Source organism: Xenopus laevis, chromosome 8L (genome assembly GCF_017654675.1).
Source record: "Xenopus laevis strain J_2021 chromosome 8L, Xenopus_laevis_v10.1, whole genome shotgun sequence".
Lineage (NCBI taxonomy): Eukaryota > Metazoa > Chordata > Amphibia > Anura > Pipidae > Xenopus > Xenopus laevis.
The window spans coordinates 126,940,851-126,964,345 of NC_054385.1; the positions used below are offsets into that span (position 1 = coordinate 126,940,851).

The 23,495-nt window shown below is 39.7% G+C and overlaps 2 protein-coding genes across 2 annotated transcripts; both read left to right on the plus strand.

Annotated features, from left to right (window-relative positions):
* The first annotated feature begins 194 nt into the window (after positions 1-194).
* LOC108699592 (SLAM family member 5) lies at positions 195-5,981 on the plus strand. Its single transcript, XM_041573610.1, has 5 exons — positions 195-976; positions 1,153-1,248; positions 2,816-3,133; positions 4,793-5,041; positions 5,745-5,981. The coding sequence occupies exons 2-5, from the start codon at positions 1,200-1,202 to the stop codon at positions 5,864-5,866; spliced, it is 738 nt and encodes a 245-aa protein (XP_041429544.1). The 5' UTR covers positions 195-976; positions 1,153-1,199; the 3' UTR covers positions 5,867-5,981.
* A 3,913-nt stretch (positions 5,982-9,894) lies between these two features.
* Positions 9,895-18,824, plus strand: LOC108699425 (coagulation factor XIII B chain). The gene is made up of 5 exons (XM_018231498.2): positions 9,895-10,033; positions 12,588-12,788; positions 14,777-14,950; positions 16,749-16,949; positions 18,589-18,824. Exons 1-5 carry the CDS (start codon positions 9,970-9,972, stop codon positions 18,591-18,593), a joined length of 645 nt encoding a protein of 214 aa, XP_018086987.1. The 5' UTR covers positions 9,895-9,969; the 3' UTR covers positions 18,594-18,824.
* Positions 18,825-23,495: the final 4,671 nt, after the last annotated feature.

Here is a 23,495-nt window from a genome sequence, read left to right on the forward strand (position 1 = left end):
GAAGGTCAGTTAGGGGGAGATTTGGGGTGAGTGTTTATTTGTGCCCTGGGTACCCCTGGAACTATAGCAGGGTGACTGTTACCCCAATGTTTCTATATATCTGTAACCTTGTTATGAGCTAAGGGGGCCCAGTCTGAAGGTCAGTTAGGGGGAGATTTGGGGTGAGTGTTTATTTGTGCCCTGGGTACCCCTGGAACTATAGCAGGGTGACTGTTACCCCAATGTTTCTATATATATGTAACCTTATGAGCTAAAGGGTCACAGTCTGAGTGACGGTTATGGCGAAAATTATAGTAGGGTTATTAATGTTTATATCTGTTCACTTGTAATAAATAGAGAGGCTCTTGGAAAATGTTAGTCCACAAATGGTCAATTGGACGGAATGCTTTGGAAAAACACTAAATGTCAGTAACTGGTAGTTTAGGTACTGGACTTTATTGTTAGACTGGATACAAGGTGTCACAGCCATATATTACAAAGTGAACTCAGTTGAGATAGGGACAGTTATGTGGTAAGCACATAAAGTTCAAATTAGACACCATACGTGCACAACATGTTAGTTGCCCTGACTTTAACACATGCTCCGCCAGCCTCAGAAGATAGAAATTATTATAAGCAATGAGGCTGTTTGAAAGTCAGCATGAGCCTATGAATGATCGTGTGCATCTAATATGGCTGGATGTTATTAGTAGGGATGAGTGTGATGTGAAAACACTAATTAGTGGGTTACAGATACAGTAAATGACTGACCAGACTCTCCCCACGGCCCTTCCTGCCCAACCCTCCTCCTCCTCCTCTGCCTGTCTTTATACTGTTCATTATATACTCGTGTTTGTCCCACTATCCAGGTGATACGTCTACAAAAACACCATAGCACAACATAAGAAAAGCTCAAAGAAAGACAACCAAATAAATGAAGGGGATGATCTACTGTGACATAAGAAAATATCAGAAAAAAGGGAACATGATGATTCAGGTACAGAAGGAACAGTTCCTTGTTGGTCAGATGTCTCTAGATATGGTTTATTTATATATGCAACAAAAGAGAACAATGTTTTTGCTGTTTTCTTCCTGTTTTTTAGAATAAAGCACAAAACCACATACGTTATAGAGTTTAAGCAAATGATTGATGTCTCTGTGCATTTCCCGCAGGGGACAGTTTAGAACTTCTCTTTCGTCGGGGAATCAACATCCAGACAATGTTACTCCATTCCTGCTGCCTTTTATTGCTTTTTCTTCTTCCAAAATGTAAGTGTTACATTCTATGTTCAATGTTCTTTAAATAGTTTTCTCCCTTCGTTTCACTTGACTGATTCGTCGGACTGATATCAGGGGTAACTGGTTGTACCGGGTGTAAATTGATAGGGGGAGAGATCATGTACCATTCCAGCATAAGTTACAGTAGAGCAACAAAAAATCTTTAGAGGGACCTGCCACACAGCCACTTATACCTGACCCACTACCCGCCCACTTTCCTCCCAACGCCGCCCACTCTCCTACCATTGCCCGCCCACTCTCCTCCCAACACCCACCCACTCTCCTCCCACCAGTGACCTCCACTCCCTGCCCACAAGTAAGAAATGGTGCCAGGGATGGTTCCAGTATAAAAAAAACAACTGGTCTATTGAGTAAACCACCCCCTTCGGTGTTTATCCACCATCTTGTTCCCCTTTTGGCTTGATTTTATCTTAACCCTTATTTTTACATTTCCCTTCTACTACTACTACTACTAATATGTATATGGGATTGTAAGGGTCATGTATGAAGACAGCCACAAGTGGGTATTTTATTAGAGTGAACACAGATATTTGTACAGTATAAAGTCATTCATTAAGTATAGAGGTTGACGTTTATGTTCCAGTGTTACAATAGACAAAGTGAGTAAAAGTTATGGCTCAGCCAAATATATAGTAGACGGGTGGAAAAAACTTGAAATAAGGCAATATAATTAAAAAATTATAAAAAAAATAAATAATGAAGACCAATGGAAAGGTTTGAATGTGGCAGTAATTGCACCAAAAAGAACTCTGCTTTAAAGGGGTGGTTCACCTTTAAGTTAACTGTTGGTATGTTATAGAATGATTAATTCTTACCAACTTTTTAATTGGTCTTTATTATTTATATTTTATAGCGTTTGAATTATTTGCTGCCTTTTTCTGTCTCTTTCCAGCTTTCAAATAGGGGTCATTTAAAAATCAAATAACCTACTGTATAAGGCTACAAATGTATTGTTGTTGTTACTTTTTCTTACTCATCTTTCTATTCAGGCCTCTCCTATTTATATTCCAGTTTCTTATTCAAATCAGTGCATGGTTGCTAGGGGAATTGGGACCCTAGCAACCAGATGGATGAAATTCCAAACTGGAGAGCTGCTGAAATAAAAAGCTGAATAACTCAAAAACCACAATTAATAAAAAATGAAAACCAATTGCAAATTATCTCAGAATATCCCTCTCTACATCCTACTAAAAGTTAACTCAAATGACTGGAATTGTTTGACAAGTTTCACTGCAAAATTCTCGCCCCTAGATTTGCATTTTGCCAAATTTTCACACAAATTTTTGTCGATAAGAAACAGGTCGGATTTGACCATCATTGGGGCAACCATTCAATGCCCCCACTGTTAGTGCTGCAAACCCAGCCCTGAATATATCAGCATTCATTGTGTTGCATCAGGCAAAATAGCGGCAGGAACAACTCCCTGCAAGGCCGCGATTGTGTTTGTTAAAAAAAAACATGGTGTTCTGTGTCTGAAGATTGCCCTTTGTATCTGTCCAGCTTTGTGCAATGTAAATGTATTGTATGTTCCTCGCAGGTGTATTGTGTGACCTCTCATGTAAAGCTACAGAATCAGTTGCAGCAGCTGAAGGGGAAGAGACCATTCTGCAAGTGAATAGAACAGGAATCACAGAGATCTCTTGGATTTTAAAGGGACAGCACATTGCTACATCCAAACCCAATGAACCTGTTCAATGGAAGAACCGTCAGTTTAAAACAAGACTGGGCAGCAAACCTGATGCTTCACTAATCATCAATAAAATAACCAGGGAAGATCAAGGAACATATGTGACAGATATGCGCGGCCTGGAGGAGAAAGATGATTTCATACAATGTTATAATGTCACAATGTATAGTAAGTGATTGGAACTACTACATGTCGGGGCACATTTTCTCCTTGACTACCTTCACCAACATTTGCCCCAGTTTGTCAGTTGTATTTTCACAATACATGTCATATTTACTAAAGATCACAAGTTCGTAATCAAGTCTGACTGAGCGTGTTGTACCCCATGTCTGACTACTGCCAGAGAACGTTTCTGTTGTGCCATTCCCATTACATGAAAGGGAATGATCGGCTCCAGCAGATAAAACAGTGACACATTTCTATAGGGTGTCACCTCCTCTCCTGCACATGGTGGAGGGGACTTACTAGTGTGAGATTCCCATTGGCACATTCAATATATTTCGGTCTGGGGTTCATAGTTTCTTTTCCAAATGTTAATAATCAGACCCTATGGATTTGTTTAATTCTTTGGTAAAGGGGTGGTTCACCTTTAAGTTAACTTCTTTGTAATCTTCTTTTGTTCTAGTTTTGGAATTATTTACCTTCTTCTCCTGATTCTTTCCAGCTTTCAAATGGGGGGAGGGAGGGGGGGGGTCACTGACAGCGGAAGAAGGCAAATAATTCAAAAAGTATAAAAAGGAAAAAAATGAAGACCAATGAAAATGTTGCTTAGAACTGGCTATTCTATAAATTATTAAAAGTTAACTTAAATGTGAATTACCCCTTTAAGTGCTACTTATTATTACTTATCGTTCTATTCAGTCACTCTCCTATTCAAATTCCAGTCTCTTAATAAAATCAATGCATGGTTGTTAGGGGAATTTGGACCCTAGCAACCAGACGGCTGAAATAGCAAACTGGAGAGCTGCTGAATAAATAACTCAAAAACCACAAATAATAAAAGATGAAAACCAATTGCAAATTGTCTCAGAATATCCCTCTCTACATCATACTAACAGTTTATTTAAAGGTGAACAACCCCTTTAAACATGACAAATATATAAAATGTGCCCCCAATGATAACAGGAGACCCGTGAAATCTCTTGGACCCGACCCTCTGCTGCATTATATATAATAGTTGTGAACTTTTGATTTGACTCGTACCGGCTGGCATAGGAAAAGTATGTGTCTCGTGAGTCATATAGGGGAATACAGACAACTTAGATATAAATGTAACCTATAGTTCCGCACCTACTTAACAAGCACTGGGTCCAGCACTGTGTTACTTCATAGGAAACAGATTGTGAGCTGTAGGTGATTTTGGCAAACTCCAATCACTGCAGTCACCCAAGCAATTAAATATATATATATACATATATACAGGCATGGGATCCGTTATCCGGAAACCCATTATCCAGAAAGCTCCGAATTATGGAAAGGCCGTCTCCCATAGACTTCATTTTATCCAAATAATCCACATTTTTTTTAATGATTTCCTTTTTCTGTGTAATAATAAAACAGTAGCTTGTACTTGATCCCAACTAAGATATAATTAATCCTTATTAAAGACAGAACCTAAGCCTATTGGGTTTATTTAATGTTTATATGAATTTCTAGTAGACTTAAGGTATGAAGATCCAAATTACAGAAAAGTTATCTGGAAATCCCCAGGTCCCGAGCATTCTGGATAACAGGTCCCCTACCTGTATAAATATAAGGAAGAGGTTTTTTTTTTCTTATATTGAATTCTATAATCAATTTATTTCTAATTTAATAATTTTTTTGCAGGGAGGTTAAAAGAAGAAGACCTGACAATACATCACCATACAGTCACATACAAGTCATGTGATATGAATGTGTCCTGCTCAATAAATGGAGACCTTGAGATCGGGTGGAGAGATCCCAACAACAATACCATCAAGGCAGCGACTATTCTCCTGTATAATATCAGTACAAGTCTGTATTATACCTGCTTTGCAGAAAACCCCGTCAGTCAGGTGCACAGAGTAGTCCATCCCTGGAGCCTCTGCATGGAAGGTAATTGTAAGACTGGGGGCAAGTGAGACTAAGTACAATATATAGGAAGCTGTGGACCATAACGAGTCTTCAGTATACGGGTAATGGTACCACTCAGGTATGGGACCTGTTTAGGGGTTGCCACCTTTCCGTGGCCCACGATCCAGGAAGGGGTGGAGTCATGATGTCAGAGGGCCGGGTCAGTGATATTACAGGCGGAGCAAGAGACATCACAGGGGCAGGGCTATGATGTGAGGATCAGCAATTGGCTGATCTCCTTTTCAATCAAGGTATCCTACCCGGTTTTTCCATATTTGAAAAACCTGGGCAGACTGTCATGACCTGGGCAGCCCTTCAAAACGCCGGCCTGTCCGGGTCACATCCAGACAGGTGTCAACCCTACATCTGTTATACACAATGCTCGGGACCTGAGGTTTTCCGGAGTCTTTCCGTAATTTGGATCTTCTTAAGTCTACTAGAAAATCATATAAACATGAAATAAACCCAATAGGCTGTTTTTTGCATCCAATAAGGATCCATTATGTCTTAGTTGGGATCAAGTACAAGCTACTGTTTTATTATTAAACAGAAAAAGGAAATTATTTTTAAACATTTGAATTATTTGAGTTTTCTGGATAAGCAGTTTTTGGATAATGGATCCCATACCTGTATTGTAAAACTATGTAGAGCAATTGGTGACGTAGTCCTTATTCTTTCTTTACAGATTATAAATTGCAGAATATCATAAGGCTTGTACTGTCCGTGTGCATTGTGGCCACCGGCTTCTGTTTTCTCTTCTGCCACGTGAAGACCACCAGCAGGTCACATTCCAACATCCAGTTATAATGGTCTCCTAACTGACAAAGTGCACTCCATTTTCTGGTAAAGGGGTGGGTTCACCTTTGAGTTAATTCTAAGCAGCTTTTCAATTGGTCTTCGTTGTTGAATTTTTTATCATTTTTGAATGAATTGCCTTCTACGGCTGACACTCTCCAGCTTTCAAACAGGGGTTACTGACCCCATTTAATCAAAAAATGCTCTGTAAAGCTACAAATGTATTGTTATTAGTATTTTTTATTACTCATCATTCTATTCAGGCCTCTCCTATTCATATTCCAGTCTCTTATTCAAATAAGTGCATGGTTGCTAGGATAATTTGGACTCTAATTAAATTGTCTCAGAATATCACTCTTTACATCATAGTAAAAGTTAATTTAAAGGTGAACAACCCCTTTAAAACCAATTGCAAATTGTCTCAGAATATCACTCTCTACAACATACAGGTATGGGACCTATTATCCAGAATGTTCGGGGCCTGGGGCTTTCCGGATAACGGGTCTTTCCATAATTTGGATCTTCATACCTTAAAGGGATACTGTCATGGGAAAAAAATTTTTTTTTCAAAATGAATCAGTTAATAGTGCTGCTCCAGCAGAATTCTGCACTGAAATCCATTTCTCAAAAGAGCAAACAGATTTTTTTTATATTCAATTTTAAAATCTGACATGGGGCTAAACATTTTGTTAATTTCCCAGCTGCCCCTGGTCATGTGACTTGTGCCTGCACTTTAGGAGAGAATTGCTTTCTGGCAGGCTGCTGTTTTTCCTTCTCAATGTAACTGAATGTGTCTCAGTGGGACATGGGTTTTTACTATTGAGTGCTGTTCTTAGATCTACCAGGCAGCTGTTATCTTGTGTTAGGGAGCTGTTATCTGGTTACCTTCCCATTGTTCTGTTGTTTGGCTGCTGGGGGGGAAAAGGGAGGGTGTGATATCACTCCAACTTGCAGTACAGCAGTAAAGAATGATTGAAGTTTATCAGAGCACAAGTCACATGACTTGGGACAGCTGGGAAATTAACAAAATGTCTAGCCCCATGTCAGATTTCAATGACATGACAGTATCCCTTTAAGTCTACTAGAAAATCATATAAACATGAAATAAAGCCAATAGGCTGGTTTTGCTTCCAATAAGGATTAATTATATCTTAGTTATTATTACCCAGAAAAAGGAAATCATTTTTAAACATTTTGACTATAAAGGATGGCCTTTCCTTAATTCGGAGCTTTCTGAATAACAGGTTTTTAATTAATTTAAAGGTGAACAACCCCTTTAAGCAATCAGCCATGATGTGCAACTGTCAGTGTTGGCGTTGCAGTGGGCGGTTCAGGAAGACATTGGATACGGGTTCCTTTACTCTCTAACTCATTGGATTCCATATTCATATTCATATAAAAATATTACTATAAGCAACGGCTTATACACAGAACTGAACAGCCTCCGCCCCTGCCCTTTACTGAATTTTTTTTTTAAAATGTCTCTAAAACCCTAAAAACTCAAGATTTACAAACTGTAAAAACCATGAAAAACTCTACTACAAAACGTCACCAAGTAAAAGCAGCTAAGGTTATATATAGTCAATGGGAGCTGATCCTATTGGATTTTTTTTTTAAGCCATTCAGCCTTTTAGAGGTTTTCAGATTTGTCTTCACTAGTAATTGTCCAAAAAACCTCATATTGTAAAGGTTTTGGAGATATTCGTATTCTTATTTGGATTGTTCAGCGTTTTTTCTTTTTTCTTTATATACTTCTTATATTTGGATCTTTTAATAAATGTCATAGCATTTGTGGTTTTGGAAAAACTTTGTTTATTTGTGCTTTAAAAAACCCAGAACACCACTAAAATGAAAATGTTGATAAATTGGCCTGCAAGTTATGGATTTGGCAAACTCATATATGTGATAACAATAATTGTAATAATAATAATAATAAATATATACAATTATTGGAACTTTTGTGTGTAACATTTTCATTCATAGGTGACTGTCTCTGAGTGGGCGTGAGAGACTGTTTATAGTAAGTAAACAGGGGGACTGTATGGTCTCAAAGGGTTAGTTGACCTTTAAGTTAACCTTTAGTTTGTTAGAGAATGACCTGCACAAAAAAAAAAGCCAGAAATGCAAGAGCGGGTTTAGTAAAGTCCAAGCACTTCCGTCATTGCGAATATTCTGATGCAAATATATACTGTTTATTAATGCGTATTATCGCATTCATGCTACATACATTTTCTTGCAGGGTTTACTAATGATTATCTCCAGAATATCCTCCAAATATAGACAGAATTGTCACCAATTCCTGATTCCTGATATTACTTGGTGGTGGTTCACTTTTAAGTTAACTTTCTTTTATTTAAAACACTTAATTGTTTAAACTCCCACTCATTTTACTTATTTTACCAATCCAAAAACTTGAATCAAATTCCATTCGAATGATACAAAACTCGATTTGAGTTTTTTCTCCAAAAAAAAAAACTTGAATGTCAAGCACAGAAATAGCTGAAATTAAAACTGGAGAGCCACTGAATGATAAAGTACAAACCAGCAGGCTGTGCAGTGTAAACTCCAAAGGATACAACATTCCTAGAGGCATTCCTAGACACTTAGGGGCAAATTCACTAAGATGCGAAGTTGCGCCAGGCGCAACTTCGCCGCACTTCGCCGCACTTTGCCAGGCGTAGTTTCGCCAGGGCTCCGCAAATTCACTAAAATCCGAAGTTGCGCACAGGGGTAGCGTAAGGTTGCGAAGTTGCGCTAGCGTTGATTCGCTATATAAAGCGAAGTTGCGCTAGCGAAGGCTAATTTGCATACGGCGCGAAATTCAAATTTCAATGGAGGAACACGTATCTGCACTATAAATGCCTAGAAAACCTTCAAATCAGCAAATAAAAATTGTATTTTGCCCTACACATGTGCCCACTGTCTAGGTAAGTTGCCATGAGTCAGGAAATGTAGGGGGGAAGGAGGGGAGCCCCAAAAATTTTTCGATATTTTTCAGCCTATCAGCCATCATGTAGAAAACACGCCAGCGTTTTTTGGGACTTAGAAAAAATTTTGACTTTTTTTGAAACAATCCCTATCTACTCTATTGCACTTCGCCAGGTCTGAGGTGGTGAAGGAAGTCTAGCGTAAAAGGTAGCGTTCAGTACACTGCGCAAGTTAGTGAATTTGCGTAGTTTCGTCGCTAGCGAAGATTCGCCTGGCGTAAGGTTGCGAAGTAACACTAGCGAAACTATGCCAGCGTTCGTTAGTGAATTTGCGCAGTAGCGAAAATGCCAAACGCTAGCGAATTAACGCTAGCGTTCGGCGCTTCGCGCCTTAGTGAATTTGCCCCTCAGTCTGTATCCTTTTGATTTAGTCTTTGAATTACTTTAAAACACTTTTATTTTTTGGTTTTACTGTTGCTTTAAAGTCAGTGGCTGCACAGGTGGTTGGACAAAGCACTGGAGTTTTTCCACTTTGTGTGACATTTAGGGTCAGGCCTCATGAGTAGATTTGGGGAGATTAGTCACCCCAGCGACAACTCGCCTCTTCTTCGGGGGACAATCTCCCTAAACTGCCTAACTAGGAAACTTCGGGCGACTTTCAGAAAACGAATCGCCGCATGTGAATTGCTGCAGGAAATTTTCATTTTAGCCGGCGAAGGGCAGGGGGAAGGCAGTTTGGGGAGTTGTCGCTCCGAAGAAGAGGGGATTTGCTGCTGGGGTGACTAATCTCCCCGAATCTGTTCATGTGGACTGACCCTAACCTTTCTATATTGACTTATTTTACATCATTAGCAGTTCCCGTCAATACGCAAGAGATTTATTTACTCATCTTTGTTACAAAGACTTTAGACTTTTTTTGCTAAAAGTTTATTTTGAGGTTTAGGAGCTTAAAAATCCAAAGTTCTGTTTACACTGCTGATGTTATCACTCATGTATCTGATATCCAGAGCCTCGGGACTGGTGTTTGGAGCAGGGGCGGGACAGGTTATCTAGCAGTTTAGATTCCCGACATTCCCACTTTGAGGTCACAATATCAGGGAGGATAAAAAGGGATGAGCTGAAACTCTGGCTGAGGGAAAGAGCAGACGACTGGACACCGACAAGGAACGGTCACAGTTTTACAGTCAAATGGGTCCTGTTGGGGTTTTGGTGTTGATCCTGTGCTGTATTGAAGTAGGAGCTCAGGTATCAGGTAAGGGGTCCGTTATATTTCTCTCTGCCTTTTACACAAAATACATCAGCCTTCTTTTGTGCTGTTTCTGCAATAATTTGAATAATTACATGTATAAATAGTACAATATTTGGGTCTGGGCTTCATTCCCATATATTGTGCAATACAGTGCTACGCAATATGTCGGTGCTATATAAATACATGTTAATAATAATAATCAAATCTGGAGCCTTTAAAGACAACAGCTTTGAGTAGTCGGATATGTACTGGAATCAGCGCCGGACTGGGACACCAGGGACCCATACCTCCCAACATGTAGCGCAGCAATTTTTTGACCACACCCCTTTCTGTGGCCACACCCCCTAATTACCATGTTTGTTTTACAAAATTTGGCAGGTTATGAAAGTTTGAAAATATTTCTCCTTATCTAAACTGTGTTTTTGTGTCTCAAAATTGTTACAAAGTATCTTATTTGCACCTGTTAGCTGTGCTGGGCTCTCTGCTAAAAGCCAATTAAGTGAGAAACTTTGGTTCTTTTTCTGGCTGTTCAGTGCAGAGAAAAGAGGGACTTTCCAGTACAAATGAGGGACTGCGGGTTGAGCTGTCAAAAGAGGGAATGTCCCTCCAAAAAAGGGACAGTTGGGAGGTATGGGGACCCACCCAAAAACCTTACACCAAGGGCCCACTCTCAGCTCTACTATTGTTCCTCTCCTCACTCAACCTCTATTCTCTTTTCTTTACATATTATAATCTATTATTCCATCTATTTAGTCTCTTGTTCTCATAGAAATAGGGAATGGCCATGAAATAGGCCAAATGTTTAGCTGCATGAGGGGCCACTGATATCTGGACCCTCATATGTTTCCTCTTCAGCTTTTAAGTTAACTGTTAGTATGATATAGAGAGGGATAGTCTGAGACAATTTGCAATTAGTTTTCATTATGTGGTTTTTGAGTTATTAAGCTTTTCATTCAGCAGCTCTCGGGTTTGCAATTTCAGCCACCTGGTTGCTAGAGTCCAAATCACCCTAGCAACCATGCACTGATTTGAATAAGAGACTGGAATATGAATAGGAGAGGCCTGAATAGAAAGATGAGTAATAAAAAGAAGCAATAATAATACATTTGTAGCCTTACAGAGCATTTGTTTTTTGGAATGGGTCAGTGATAGCTGAATGCTTGGGAAGTGCACTGCTCCGGGTCCTCCGAAGATTATTTTTGCAGGGGAGCCCAGCACACGGTTGTTACACCACTGAGCCGGGGCACTGGAGATCAGGTGTGCAGGGAATTTAAAGGGACAGTTCAGTATAAAAATAAAAACTGGGTAAATAGACAGGCTTTGCAAAATGAAATAAATGTATCTAATATAGTTAGTTAGGCAAAAATGTGATGTATAAAGGCTGGAGTGAGTGGATGTAACAGGCTCGGACTGGCAATCTGTTCATTCTGGCATTTGCCCGAGGCGAGGGACCGATCTATTCTTTTGTTTAAGTGGGTCGCTCTTGCACAGATCAGAATACATGGCAGCTGCACTTTGATAAATTTAAATAAGCAAAGAAACAATTGCAACAATTTAAGATAAGCAGGTCTCTTGGGGAAACTGATTTGCAGCTTAAAGGGCAATCCACCTTCATTAGCAAAACTGTAATAACACATATAAACCACAGAAATATCTTCAAACTTTCATAACCTGCCAAATTTTGTAAAATGAACATGATAATTAGGGGATGGGGCCACACAAATGGGTTGTGGTCAAAAATTTTTTGCCGCGTTACACACGACAAATCTTTTTGTCCCTCTTTCCATTTTCAAAATGTTGGGAGGTATGATATACAGGTATGGGATCCGTTATCCGGAAACCTGTTATAGAGAAAGCTTTGAATTACAGAAAGGCCGTCTCCCATAGACTCCATTATAATCAAATAATCCAAATTTTTAAGAAAGATTTCCTTTTTCTGTGTAATAATAAAACAGTAGCTTGTACTTGATCCCAACTAAGATATACAGTAATTAATCCTTATTGGAAACAAAATCAGCCTATTGGGGTTATTTAAAGCGCACCTGTTGGACAAAAATATTTTCCCCAACCACATCTAGCTTTAATTTAGCGAAGTATGAAGTCGAAGTTTTTTTTAAAGAGACTTTGTACTTTGATTATCGAATGGTCGAACGATTTGTACTTCGAATCGTTTGAATCATTCGATTTGATCGAATTCGATGGTCGAAGTACCAAAAGAATTACTTCGAAATTCGATTTTTTTTTTGATTCGAACTATTCACTCGAGCTTAGTAAATCTGCCCCTTGGGGTAAGTTTAATAAAAATGGCAGTTAGTGCCCTCAATGTACCCTAGTCTGATACGGTCTCAAGCCACACAATGAATTGATCTTTTGCTTGCCAACATCACAGACCTTGTTGGGGTCACCCCCCATCCCTGCCCACAAATTCAACCTGGTTCCATGTTGCAAACTGCATTGCTTCTGAAATGAAAACTACAGACAAATTGTAAAGAAAATTGGAAGAACCCCATCAGTGTCTCACTCACACTTGTGTATTTTTATCTTTTTCCTCTCTTAGGGCCCTGCTCGCTTTCCGATGAAGACATGGAGGCCAATGGTATTAGAATGGGCTTCTTCTTTTGGTATAGAAGGTCCACAGTTAGACATGGAGAAAGTGTTTCATTTAGATGCGTACAGGGATATGGAATATCTGATTCAAGCCTGTTACGAGTAAAGTGCAATAATGGTGTTATCCCATACCCTAAGTGCACTAAATTGGGTAAGCACTAATTTAAGACGTTTTATAAGTGGTGAAATGTATCACTCAAGGTCTGAACTGCAGTTCAGTATGAGTTAAATTCAGGGCCAGGGTCGGACTGGGCCAGTGAGACACCGGGAAAAAACCTGGTGGGTCCAGGACCCTGTGAGCACTTTAGATCAGGGGTCCCCAAACTTTTTTTTTACCTGTGAGCAACATTCAAATGTAAACAACAGTTGGAGAGCAACACAAACATTAAAATAGTTCATAGGTAGTGATGGGCGAATTTGCGCCGTTTTGCCGAAAAATTCACGAATTTCGCGCGAAATTCTGGAAACGGCGAAAAATTTGCGAAACTGCGCCGGCGTCTCGTTTTTGACGCGGCGCCTATTTTTGACGCCGGCGCCCGTTTTTCCGACGCCGGCGCCCGTTTTTGACGCCGGCTCCCGTTTTTGGTGCCGGCGTCCGTTTTTTCGAAAAAAAATTTTTGATGCCGGCGAATTTTTGCCGCGAATTTTCGTGGGCGTTTCGCGAATTTATTCGCTGGCGGCGAAACGCGCAAATTCGCAGCGAATTCGCGCCTGGCGAATAAATTCGCCCATCACTATTCATAGGAGTACTGATAATGAGTTGTAATTGGCTATTGGTAGCCTCTATGTGGACTAACAGCCTACAGGAGACTCTGTTTGGCAGTGCACCTGTTTTTTATACAACCAAAATTTGCCTCCAGGCCAGGAATTCAAAAATAAGCTTCTGCTTTGTGGCCACTGGGATCAACATCCAAGGGGTCAGTGAACATGTTGCTCATGAGCTACTGGTTGGGGATCACTACTTTAGATTGTGAGCTTGCTGCTTTCCCTGTCCCAGTTTCAATGAGCAGAGAAAAGAGGTAGTAGGGGGGAGGAGGGGTGTTGCACCTGGGGTGGGATGCCCAGGGGTGTGTGGGCTCAAATACTGCAGCCCCAGTGGGCCTGGGCCCCCCAGTCCCATATTGTTCAGGGCTATATTTAGGTGTGGGGCACTTGTTGATTCCAAAGAAAGGGTTTCAACCTCTTCTCCAAAGTGCCCTGAAGTATTTTTTTCTATATAGGCCCCCTCCTAAATTTACCACCCATGCCTCCAAGTCAGGAATTAAAAAATAAGCCACTGGGAACAACTTCCAAGGGATCATGGGGTGGGGTGCCCAGTAGGCCTGAACCCCCTAGTTCCATATTGTTCATGGCTGTATTTAGGTGTGGGGCTCTGGAACTCACTCTTCTTTGGGACAGAACAGCCTGGGCACTTGTTGATCCCAAAGAAAAGGTTTCAATCCCTTTCCCAAAGTGCCCTGAAGTATTTTATTCTATATAGACCCCCTCCTAAATTTACCAGACAAAGCATGGGCCTTAAGGTCATGTCATTGAATCATTTTAGTTCCAGATCATTTCCTGAAAATATAAGCACAAGTGCACAGGCAGCACAGCAGAGGCGTTAGTTATGAAAAAAGGGTTAATTTGCTCTTCAAACAAAGGGTCTGATTTAATTTCATGAGAAAATTTTACCCCTAATAAAGTTTCCAAATTACTCTATATAGGGCCAGATTCAAATCAGTGAGAGAACATTATTTTATGATTTATCACACGAAAACGTATGGCGAGATTCAATTTGAGGAAAAATCCTCAAGAAGAGTTTTTTTCCCATTGAATTGCTTCTGGCTCTGTGGGAATTGAATCTGATCCACACAAATTGCATTTTCATTACATACGCTTATGGAACAGAAGTAGGTCCAAAATGTGACTGAAATGAATTCCCATCTGGTGAAGTAGTTATTCCTTGGAGAAGGATGAACCACCTCATTTTTAGCCAAAGATTGTATTTTACTACCTGTTAATTGTTGTTTCTAGACATTTTACAACTCACTTTTAATTTCCAACAATGAATTAATGACAACGTTGACATTGCTGCGACGTTCAGGCACATCCAACCTGTTGGCTCAGTATCGCTAATAATTTAACATTTTTTCCTCTTAGAAAGCTGTGGGCCCCCACCTGTAGTGCTATACGGAGAAATACTACAAGACCGAATGAAGTCATATGAACACGGCTCGCTATTGACATATAAATGCCCCCTATATTATAAACTGGAAGGAAACCAAAACATTACATGTAGAGATGGAAAATGGGATGATCCACCAGCCTGCAAAGGTACATGCACAGATTCTCCCACAAAGTTACAGGGAAAAAGTAGTTTGCCTTGTATCTTGCTATGATAAATGGGAAATATAAGAAAGATACAAGATATATGAGGTCTTATATACTGAGGTCTAGGTAGAACTGCAGAGGCATCATGGCCCTCATGGCAAAACATTTGCACTGGCACAAGAAGGTTTTGTACAGTGGTTTGGAAAAAAGTAGATCTTCATGGGTTTATGTCTGTCTTCAGCTGTAAATTGTCATCCCATCTCTGTCATCAATGTTACTGGTCAATATTTAGTATGGGAGCAGAGACCTACATTACCAGAATGGTGTTTGAGGTAGAGATATTGTGAGGACCTGTAAGAGAGAGATACTATGGCGAGGAGATAGTGAGCCCTTCAGATGAGGAGCTGCTACTGTGCACATAGACAAGTAGGGGTGATGCAGGAACAGGATCAAGAATAGGGTTACATGGGTGAAGAATCTAGATCAGGCAGGATAGGGATGGAGCAGGCAATGAACAAGATAAGAACAGAGAGGAACAGGACTGAGGAGTGGACATACAGACAGGACAGGAGTGTCATGGTGTGACAGGACTGGAACAGGACTAAGAACAAGACTAGGAGCAGGGAACAGGAAGAGAACAAGACTAGATTCAAGAGTAGGAGTAGAAGCAGGACAGAAGAGCTAGGGCAAGCCTCAGTGCATAAGAAACAAGGTCAATGCTCAGGAACTGACTTTGAAGAGTATGTAGAAACACAGAGCACCAAAACATGAAGGAGAAAGTATTATAATGAAAATTCCAGATTTATTGATTGATTAAAATCGGCACATGGTTGTAGAAACATTAGAGAACCGTTTTCCCGGGGGTGATGCACACAGAGGAAGAGTTTTACACCATGGTGCGCCCAGGTAATCAATCTTGTGACTGACTTTGAGGAGGTCTGGGCTTTAATAGGGCAGAGTCAGCTCTGATTGGCTGACCCCACCCAGCCAATAAGTTTGCTTGGGTAATGCAACAGACTCAGGGCAACAGGTGTAATGGAGATGAGTGCATAACAAGCAGAGTAGCCAACAAGCAGGAGATCCAGAACCAGGAGTAGCTCCATGTGATGTCAATATTAGGTGATCTTTTATCTAAAGTGTAAAGAGGGGAGTAAGAGAATTGTATTCACTTCCATAGCCTAATGTGAGTAAGGATGTAGAAGAAGAATCTGGGGCAAAGCAACCCAAGAGCTTGGAAGGAGACAAATAGAGAAAAGGGAAACCAGTGTTAGGAACCCAAAGCTGTAACAGCAAGGGGTAGCCAGAGTTGTGGCAGTAGAGGGATGGTGTTAGTAATATAGTCATATCCACCAGTCTTAAAAACTAAGGGCAGTCCACTCAGAGAAAAGGTGGACCCCTGGTAGTTTACTCGAAGAAATGTCTATCAAGAATGGAAGGCACCACTGAATCTGAGCAATAACCCATATCTATCTGAGGAATCATTGATTCTGTAATATTGGGAGTTTTCCACACTTATTTCCTAAAAGCATGAGCACCCATTGAGTAAATTGCACTGGCATGGCATTTTACAGTTTCAATAGATAATGTACACTATCCTTGAGATCAAAAGATGAGAATATATCAAATATATCAAAATATGTCTCTAACCACAAAATTGATGACTCTTCTGAATACTGGGGTCACTGACCCTCATTCTAACATGCCATTTAAAAACTTACCACAGAGAGAGGCAGAGAAGACAGGAAGGAATAACTCGGTAACCCATTAACACATGAGTATTTGTGTTTTTTGTTTGCCTTAGAGCCGTGCAAGTTGTCTGAGGAAGACATGGAAGCAAATGGTATCAGAAGAGGCCCCTTTTTCTGGTTTAGAGGGTCAATATTACAGCATGGAGACAGTGTTTTGTTTAGATGTGTACATGGCTATGAAATATCTCAATTCAGACTGTTAACAGTAAAATGCAATAATGGCGTAATCCCTTACCCTAAGTGCACCAAGCTAGGTAAGTACTAATTTGGGGCTTTATTTTGTCACTCAGGGCCTTTCATTATTGAAATATGTACATAGAGGCCATATAGGACTTCCTATAGACTTGTTTCCCAGAAATCCATAATTGTATATCTCACGCATGAGCAGAATTGCTGGTAGGAACTAGGAAACCAGACATCTGGGCAGGAAAAGCAAGAAAACTCTCATCTCAATATCACTAAAATGCTGTTGGAATAATGTGAATTCAATAACATCTTACTATGAAGCTCCATTACAAATTCTTTAACATATATTCAAATTTTGCCGCATTATAATTAGTCACCCTTAATGTCAAAAGATGTGAAAGTATTTCAGCTTCATAACTTTAATAGGGTCCATTGATCTAGGGTTATCCACCTGCACCCTCACCTGAAATGCCATCTCCCATGCACTCCATTTTATCCAAATTATTGATATCCTTTTTCTCTTTAATAATAAACAGTATCTTGTTCTTAATCCGAACTTAGATATAATTAATCCTTATAGGAGGCAAAACAATCCTATTGGGTTTTTTTTATGCTTCAGTGATTTTCTAATAGACTTAAAGTAGACCTGTCGCCCAGACATAAAAAGCTTTATAATAAAAGTCCTTTTCAAATTAAAAATAAAATTAACAACTATGAATGCTTTTATTAACGCTCTTTTAAAAATAAGCTCTTTTAAAAATCTTAGCTGTCAATCAAATATTGTCTGCCCCTCCTCTATGCCTTGGGCATAGAGGTGGGGCAGACCATTACTTTCACTTTCCATTCAGCACTCACTAGATGTCACTTCTCTCCCCACATTCCCCCAGTTTTCTTCACCATTTAATTGTGTAACCAGGACATGGGGATGGACATCAGGTCCCCCATTCTGGTGCACAAACAAGATTCTGAAAAGATACAAGACTTGTCTTAATAACAGTGTCCACAAAATGGCTCCTGCCTACTTGTTATAATTATGAATTCCCAGACTGATGGAAACAAGATTCAAATAATCTATACAGTGTAACTAACGTTAAGTTTGCCTGACTAACATAATAAAATAGGATTTGGAATATTTTTGGGGTGGCGGGTACCCTTTAAGGGATGAAATTATGGAAAGATCGATAATCTGTTAAAACCCCGGGTCCTGTGCAATCTTAATAATAGGTCCCAAACCTGTAAAAAAGTTGAGCAGTTTCACCCATTAATATGGTGCATATAATAAGTGATGAACAAAAATGTTCCCATGAACTTCCTATGAGTTTTTGCAGGTTACCTGCAAAATTGGACAGGTTGACAGTAGAAATTGTGGTTGAGGTATGGATGTGAGTCAATAGGTCTGCAGGCCTAGGGCTCAAAGAAGACTACTGTGCCTGACAACTGGCTAAGATCACATCAGTGTTTACTATATTCTGGTAGACCTGTGTAGGTCTCTATAGTAAAGGTCAGCAAAGCATGATCTCGATGACATCCAATTATCTCCTAGTTGAGATCAAGATTTAATCTGGTCCAAAGTTGCCCACTTACAGTCGCCCATAACAATCAACCACTTTCTGCCAGGTAGCAGGATAATGCAAGCTAGTTGCTGATTGGCTGCTGTAGACTAACTATACACTTTAGCCACCATTTCTTTTTTTTTATTTCTGCTAGAGTGATCGTCATAAGGGAGAAATCCACCAATGTGCCCATTTACTGGCAACTGTTCTACTTGCACCAACACGTAACTGGCAAGAAGAAATATAAAGAAGTGAAACATCTAATGGGTGTTTTGTGATCCTTGAAATTGATCCTTGAATATTTTTACTTGCTGTTATATGTAAGAATTCTAATAAATGTGCCTATAAACCCATCTACTTTCTGTTTTAAATAAATGAACTTTAAAAACAGTATGCCTGAAGTTCTGTCTAGAACCAACCAACCAGAAATCTTTTAGTAGCATTACAACAATTTATAAGGATACCATCATCTAGATCTAGAATATACATTATCTACCCTTGTGGTCTTAAGGTTGTCTTTAAACTGGCTCCTGAGGTGGCTAGGATGGTATGTTCCCACAATTCTCAATGGCAATGGAACATCTTGAGGGTGCAGGAAAAACCTGCAAAAGGTGTTGGGTTCATATCAGTAAATAGATAATGTACAATGTTGTGTTGTCCCAGTTTTATCTGTTCATGTTCTAAAAGACCAGATGAACATTGTGAACCTTTTTGCTCTAACTATTGCTGATATTTTTTATTGGAAACACTCACAGTGACACTTTTATGAACCATATCTACTTCTTAATGAAATAAGAAACTCTCTTGGTTTCACCAGGCAAAATTTTCAGTTATATTGCATTAACCATCACAAACGTGGGACTATGGTCAATGAGGGGGATGTTGCTCCAGCTGCTGAAAGGTGATTTATAGGAATTGCTCCTCTGGGTATACTTGCATTTACTCTCTGGGACAGTGATCATTTACAGTATCTCAGACTTTTGTCATGCCGTCAAGATTAGTAGCCGTTATTTTTCAATCTATTTTTTAATTAATATCTTTGAATTAAAAAAACTCCAAGAAATCAATGTGACAGCCCAACGAGCTCTACAATTTATCCATTCTACCATCAGTACCAGCTGTCTAGCAGTTCAAAAATAAGGCAAATTGCTGTGATCATCTTGAGATACCTACAGACTGTACAGATACATATTTTGTGTTTAGTAGTATAATTCGGAAAAAATAGACAATTTCATCCTTTTGCCATAGCAACCTCACGGGGAGGAAATGATGGCTCCCTCTAACACTCTGACATGGTCTAGTGTAGCATAATAATAGGGACATCATTTGATCTAGGCCTAGTAATTCATAGTGACCAATCAGCATTAAGCACTTGCAGGTCTACTGCAGAATAACATTGAACATTAAATTGGTTGCTTTTGGTTCCTAGACCTGGAAGTGTATTAAAATAAAGGCCCTTCTTTAGAGGTTTTGCAAAATGTGCCTGTGGTGGCACTTTTCTAGGGTAACCTGCTAGAATGGCAGCCAATAAGACATGTCTCCTTTATTGGCCAAGGCAATTAGAAAAGTGTCATATCATGCATGAGCATCTGGATTAGACCAATATAGTACAATGTGCTTTGTTGTTGACATCATTACAATCAGTGGGGGGGGAGAGTCTGGTCTACATTGAAAGAAATTCATCATCCAAAATCTACTTTATGTTTGATAATAGTTAGTGTTTATTTGAACTCATTTCTTCACATGCCCAACAACACATATTGATTTGCTGGTTACACACTTACAGGACTTCCCCTTATATGTACAGAAGATTTACAGCCTAAATGTATGTTGCACAAAGCAAGTCCTGCTCACACTGCCTACACAACACAAACACTTGTAGGTCAACTCTGTCTGTGCTCCTTCCTGTGCAAAAACCCACACAAAACATTCTGATCAATACAAAAAAATTAGAGAAAAGATTTCAGTATATTAAGATAGTTATATATGAGAATATTACTGCCCTAATAACTAGAAGAAGTAGAGTCAGTTATTGATCAGGGCAGGCTTACTGTGCTGCAATCACATGACTGATTCAAAAAGTAAGAAAATTTGTGATGGGTGAATCTGACCTGCAAAACATTGAAAATTTGCAAAAATGCATTGACTATGGGCGACAACATGCAACGATATTTTCACCCATTGAATGTTGTATGCAGCGAAACTTGGCGAAAAAGTTCTCTCATCACTAGAAAATAATTACTTCAGACTTTCTAGGAAAAAAGAATATCAGAATATACCCTGAACTTTAGACCACTGCCTTAGGTAGAGACATAGTAGTCAATTACATTAAAGATCATTGTCCCTGGGTCTTCCCTTTCACCTTATCTTGATAGATGTCTTTTTTTACTGGCTTTTACATGGTAAAATATAGAAAGATTTTAGAAATCAATTCTAATAAGCGTCGGACTGGTGCACCAACGACCCACCAGACAACCTATCAAAGGCCCAACAACCTGTAGCAAGCTCTTGCTCTACTATTTACACTGTGCAACTTCTTCATGAGACATTCTCCTGGACACCCCTATATAAATATGAATTCTCCTGCTTACCTTTGTGTCAGGATTCTCAGGGATTCAAACCCTGTACTAACCTGCTGAGGCATTTAGAGTTCAAAATTTCTCTCTCCATATAGACACCTGCTGCATCTACTATATTCTCTGTCTCTCGCTCTCATTAAGGCCAGGTGTTTATAATCTGGTCATTATGTGTCTATATATACCATTTCTGCCTCCCTTTGATGGATAATTAAGGTATTGCCCCCTTGTTCCAGCTCCAGCCTTGTTCCCTGAATCCTTGTTCTGTTCCAAAATTTCTTATAATTGTCCTTTGGATTAAGACTCTGCCTGTTTCCTGGTATATTCTAAGACTGAACTCTGCCTTTTCCTGACCTTTGTCTGTCCCCAACTATGGGGCAGATTTACTAAAGGGCGAAGTGGCTAACGCTAGCAAGTTTTTTCTAGAAATGCCATCTGCGGGGACATTCCCAATTTACTAACAGGTGTAGACGACAATTCGCTAGAGAATGGGACCATCGCTAGCATCCGTTCGCACTCTATCGCCAGGTGGATTTTCACTCTGGCGAAAGGTCGTTACTCCGCAAATTTAGGAAAGTGTGAATTCTACTGAATCTTACCACTTTTGCCAGATTTGACTTTGCCACCTCAGACCAGACGAAGTGCTATAAAGCAGCTAAATCTTCCGCAATCTTCTTACATCATATCCTGTGAGCTGAAAATACTGGTGACTTTTCCTTTTTTAAAGCGGAATTGCCTGCACAAAAACAAACTTGAACTTGTTTTGGGCAAATGATTTTCTCCAGACATTTCATTCATGTGTAGGGTATTATATTAACTCTCTTGTCTTTATTAAGGTTCAATGGGCATTTTTATTAAAAATTGGTAACTTCAAGCATTTGCACCAACATTTATAATAAAGACGTCCATAGCCGCCATATGCAAATTGACCTAAGCGCAAGATCACTAGTGAATTTTTGCTAGGCACAAACGGACTTCGCTAAGAAATGCTCACACTGCCGAAGTAATGCTAGTGAAAAGTCGCCAACATTTAGCATCCAGGACGAAACCCTGCATATAAGTGAATTGGCGTATTCGTAGCGTATTTGCACCTGGTGCGAACTGGTGCGAGCTGTGTGACACTGACGCTAGCAAAATTTTGCCCGCTAGTGAATCTACCCCTATGGGAGTACTCTGCCTGCCTTTGACCTTGCCCTGTTCCCTGTTACAACCAAACTTTACCTGCCCCAGTCTTCCATTGTTACCATTAAAGGACAAGGAAAGTCTAAAATAGAATAAGGCTAGAAATGCTGTATTTTGTATACTAAACATAAACATGAACTTACTGCACCACAAGCCTAATCAAACAAATGATTTATACTTTCAAAGTTGGTCACAGGGGGCTGTCATCTTGTAACTTTGTTATACATCTTTGCCTGACCCTGACCCTGCACATGCTCAGTGTGGTCTGGGCTACTTAGGGATCATCATAAACAAAGCTGCTTGAGTTCTGCATGGCTGGGAAGTAAGGTGGGGGCTCCCCCTGCTGTTCATAAGTATGATTGTTTCCCTGCTCAGCAGTTAGGGACCGTCTGACAATTCCTATCCACAGCAATAAATGAAGGGAGAATTTCACTGCATACAGTCTGGTTTCTTATAAAAACGGTACACATTTTTTAATTAAAGTATATTGGAGATAGTTTTCTTTTTCATCAAAGAAAGTAAAAATGGGATTTTATATTTTTGCCTTTCCTTGTCCTCTAAATCTCTTGTTGCACGTCACATGGCTTCCACTTCCATTCTACCTAGCAACAGGCATAAACTGGGTTACACAGCACATAGGTTCTCTCTTACAAACCTCTCACCTGATGTAGTTCCTGACTCTGTGACAATAAATTTGGCCTCAGGGATTTCCTTGACCCCATCTCAGACTTAAATACTTAAATAAATAGTAACCCTCCCCAACCAGAGAATTTCAGTCCAACCCTAATCAATGCCAGGTTGTTGGCAATTCAGCCCACAGTGATTACTGCTGGGTCCGAACCAATGGACTATGGAAAATGAGGTCGCCTATAACTCATAGTCTTCATGTATCTGTAGAAAGTTATGTGCAGAAGAAACCCTACATGCTCTACACACCTACAGGTGGTTTTAAGTTATATTTCCTGAGAAGTTTGTGTGAAAATGTTTTGTTTAGAGGTGTGAACTGATCTCACAGGTTCTCTAATTAGAAAAGGGGAACTCTGGCCATCACAAATGCAAGTAGGGTCTTCTTACAGTTTATACAGTTAAATATAATTCACAATCTGGCGGAAAGGGAAATCTCTGATTTCTTTTCAATTTCAGATCATCATGAGAAGAAATGTATCTACAAAGCTGGACATTCATTTTCCTATTATTCTGTAAAGGTAAGTTTTTTTTATTAAGCATTATGTGTATAAAGATACGTATGTACTGTATGTATAATGGACATAGGGGCAGATCTTGTAAATTCTCAGCAGTTACA

Coding starts and splice junctions, on each gene's coding strand:
- LOC108699592 (XM_041573610.1), top strand. CDS start 1,200: ATGTTACTCCATTCCTGCTGCCTTTTATTGCTTTTTCTTCTTCCAAAA. Junction 1,249..2,815: donor GCTTTTTCTTCTTCCAAAAT/GTAAGTGTTACA, acceptor TGTTCCTCGCAG/GTGTATTGTGTGACCTCTCA. Junction 3,134..4,792: donor TTATAATGTCACAATGTATA/GTAAGTGATTGG, acceptor ATTTTTTTGCAG/GGAGGTTAAAAGAAGAAGAC.
- LOC108699425 (XM_018231498.2), top strand. CDS start 9,970: ATGGGTCCTGTTGGGGTTTTGGTGTTGATCCTGTGCTGTATTGAAGTA. Junction 10,034..12,587: donor AGTAGGAGCTCAGGTATCAG/GTAAGGGGTCCG, acceptor TTCCTCTCTTAG/GGCCCTGCTCGCTTTCCGAT. Junction 14,951..16,748: donor TGATCCACCAGCCTGCAAAG/GTACATGCACAG, acceptor TGTTTGCCTTAG/AGCCGTGCAAGTTGTCTGAG.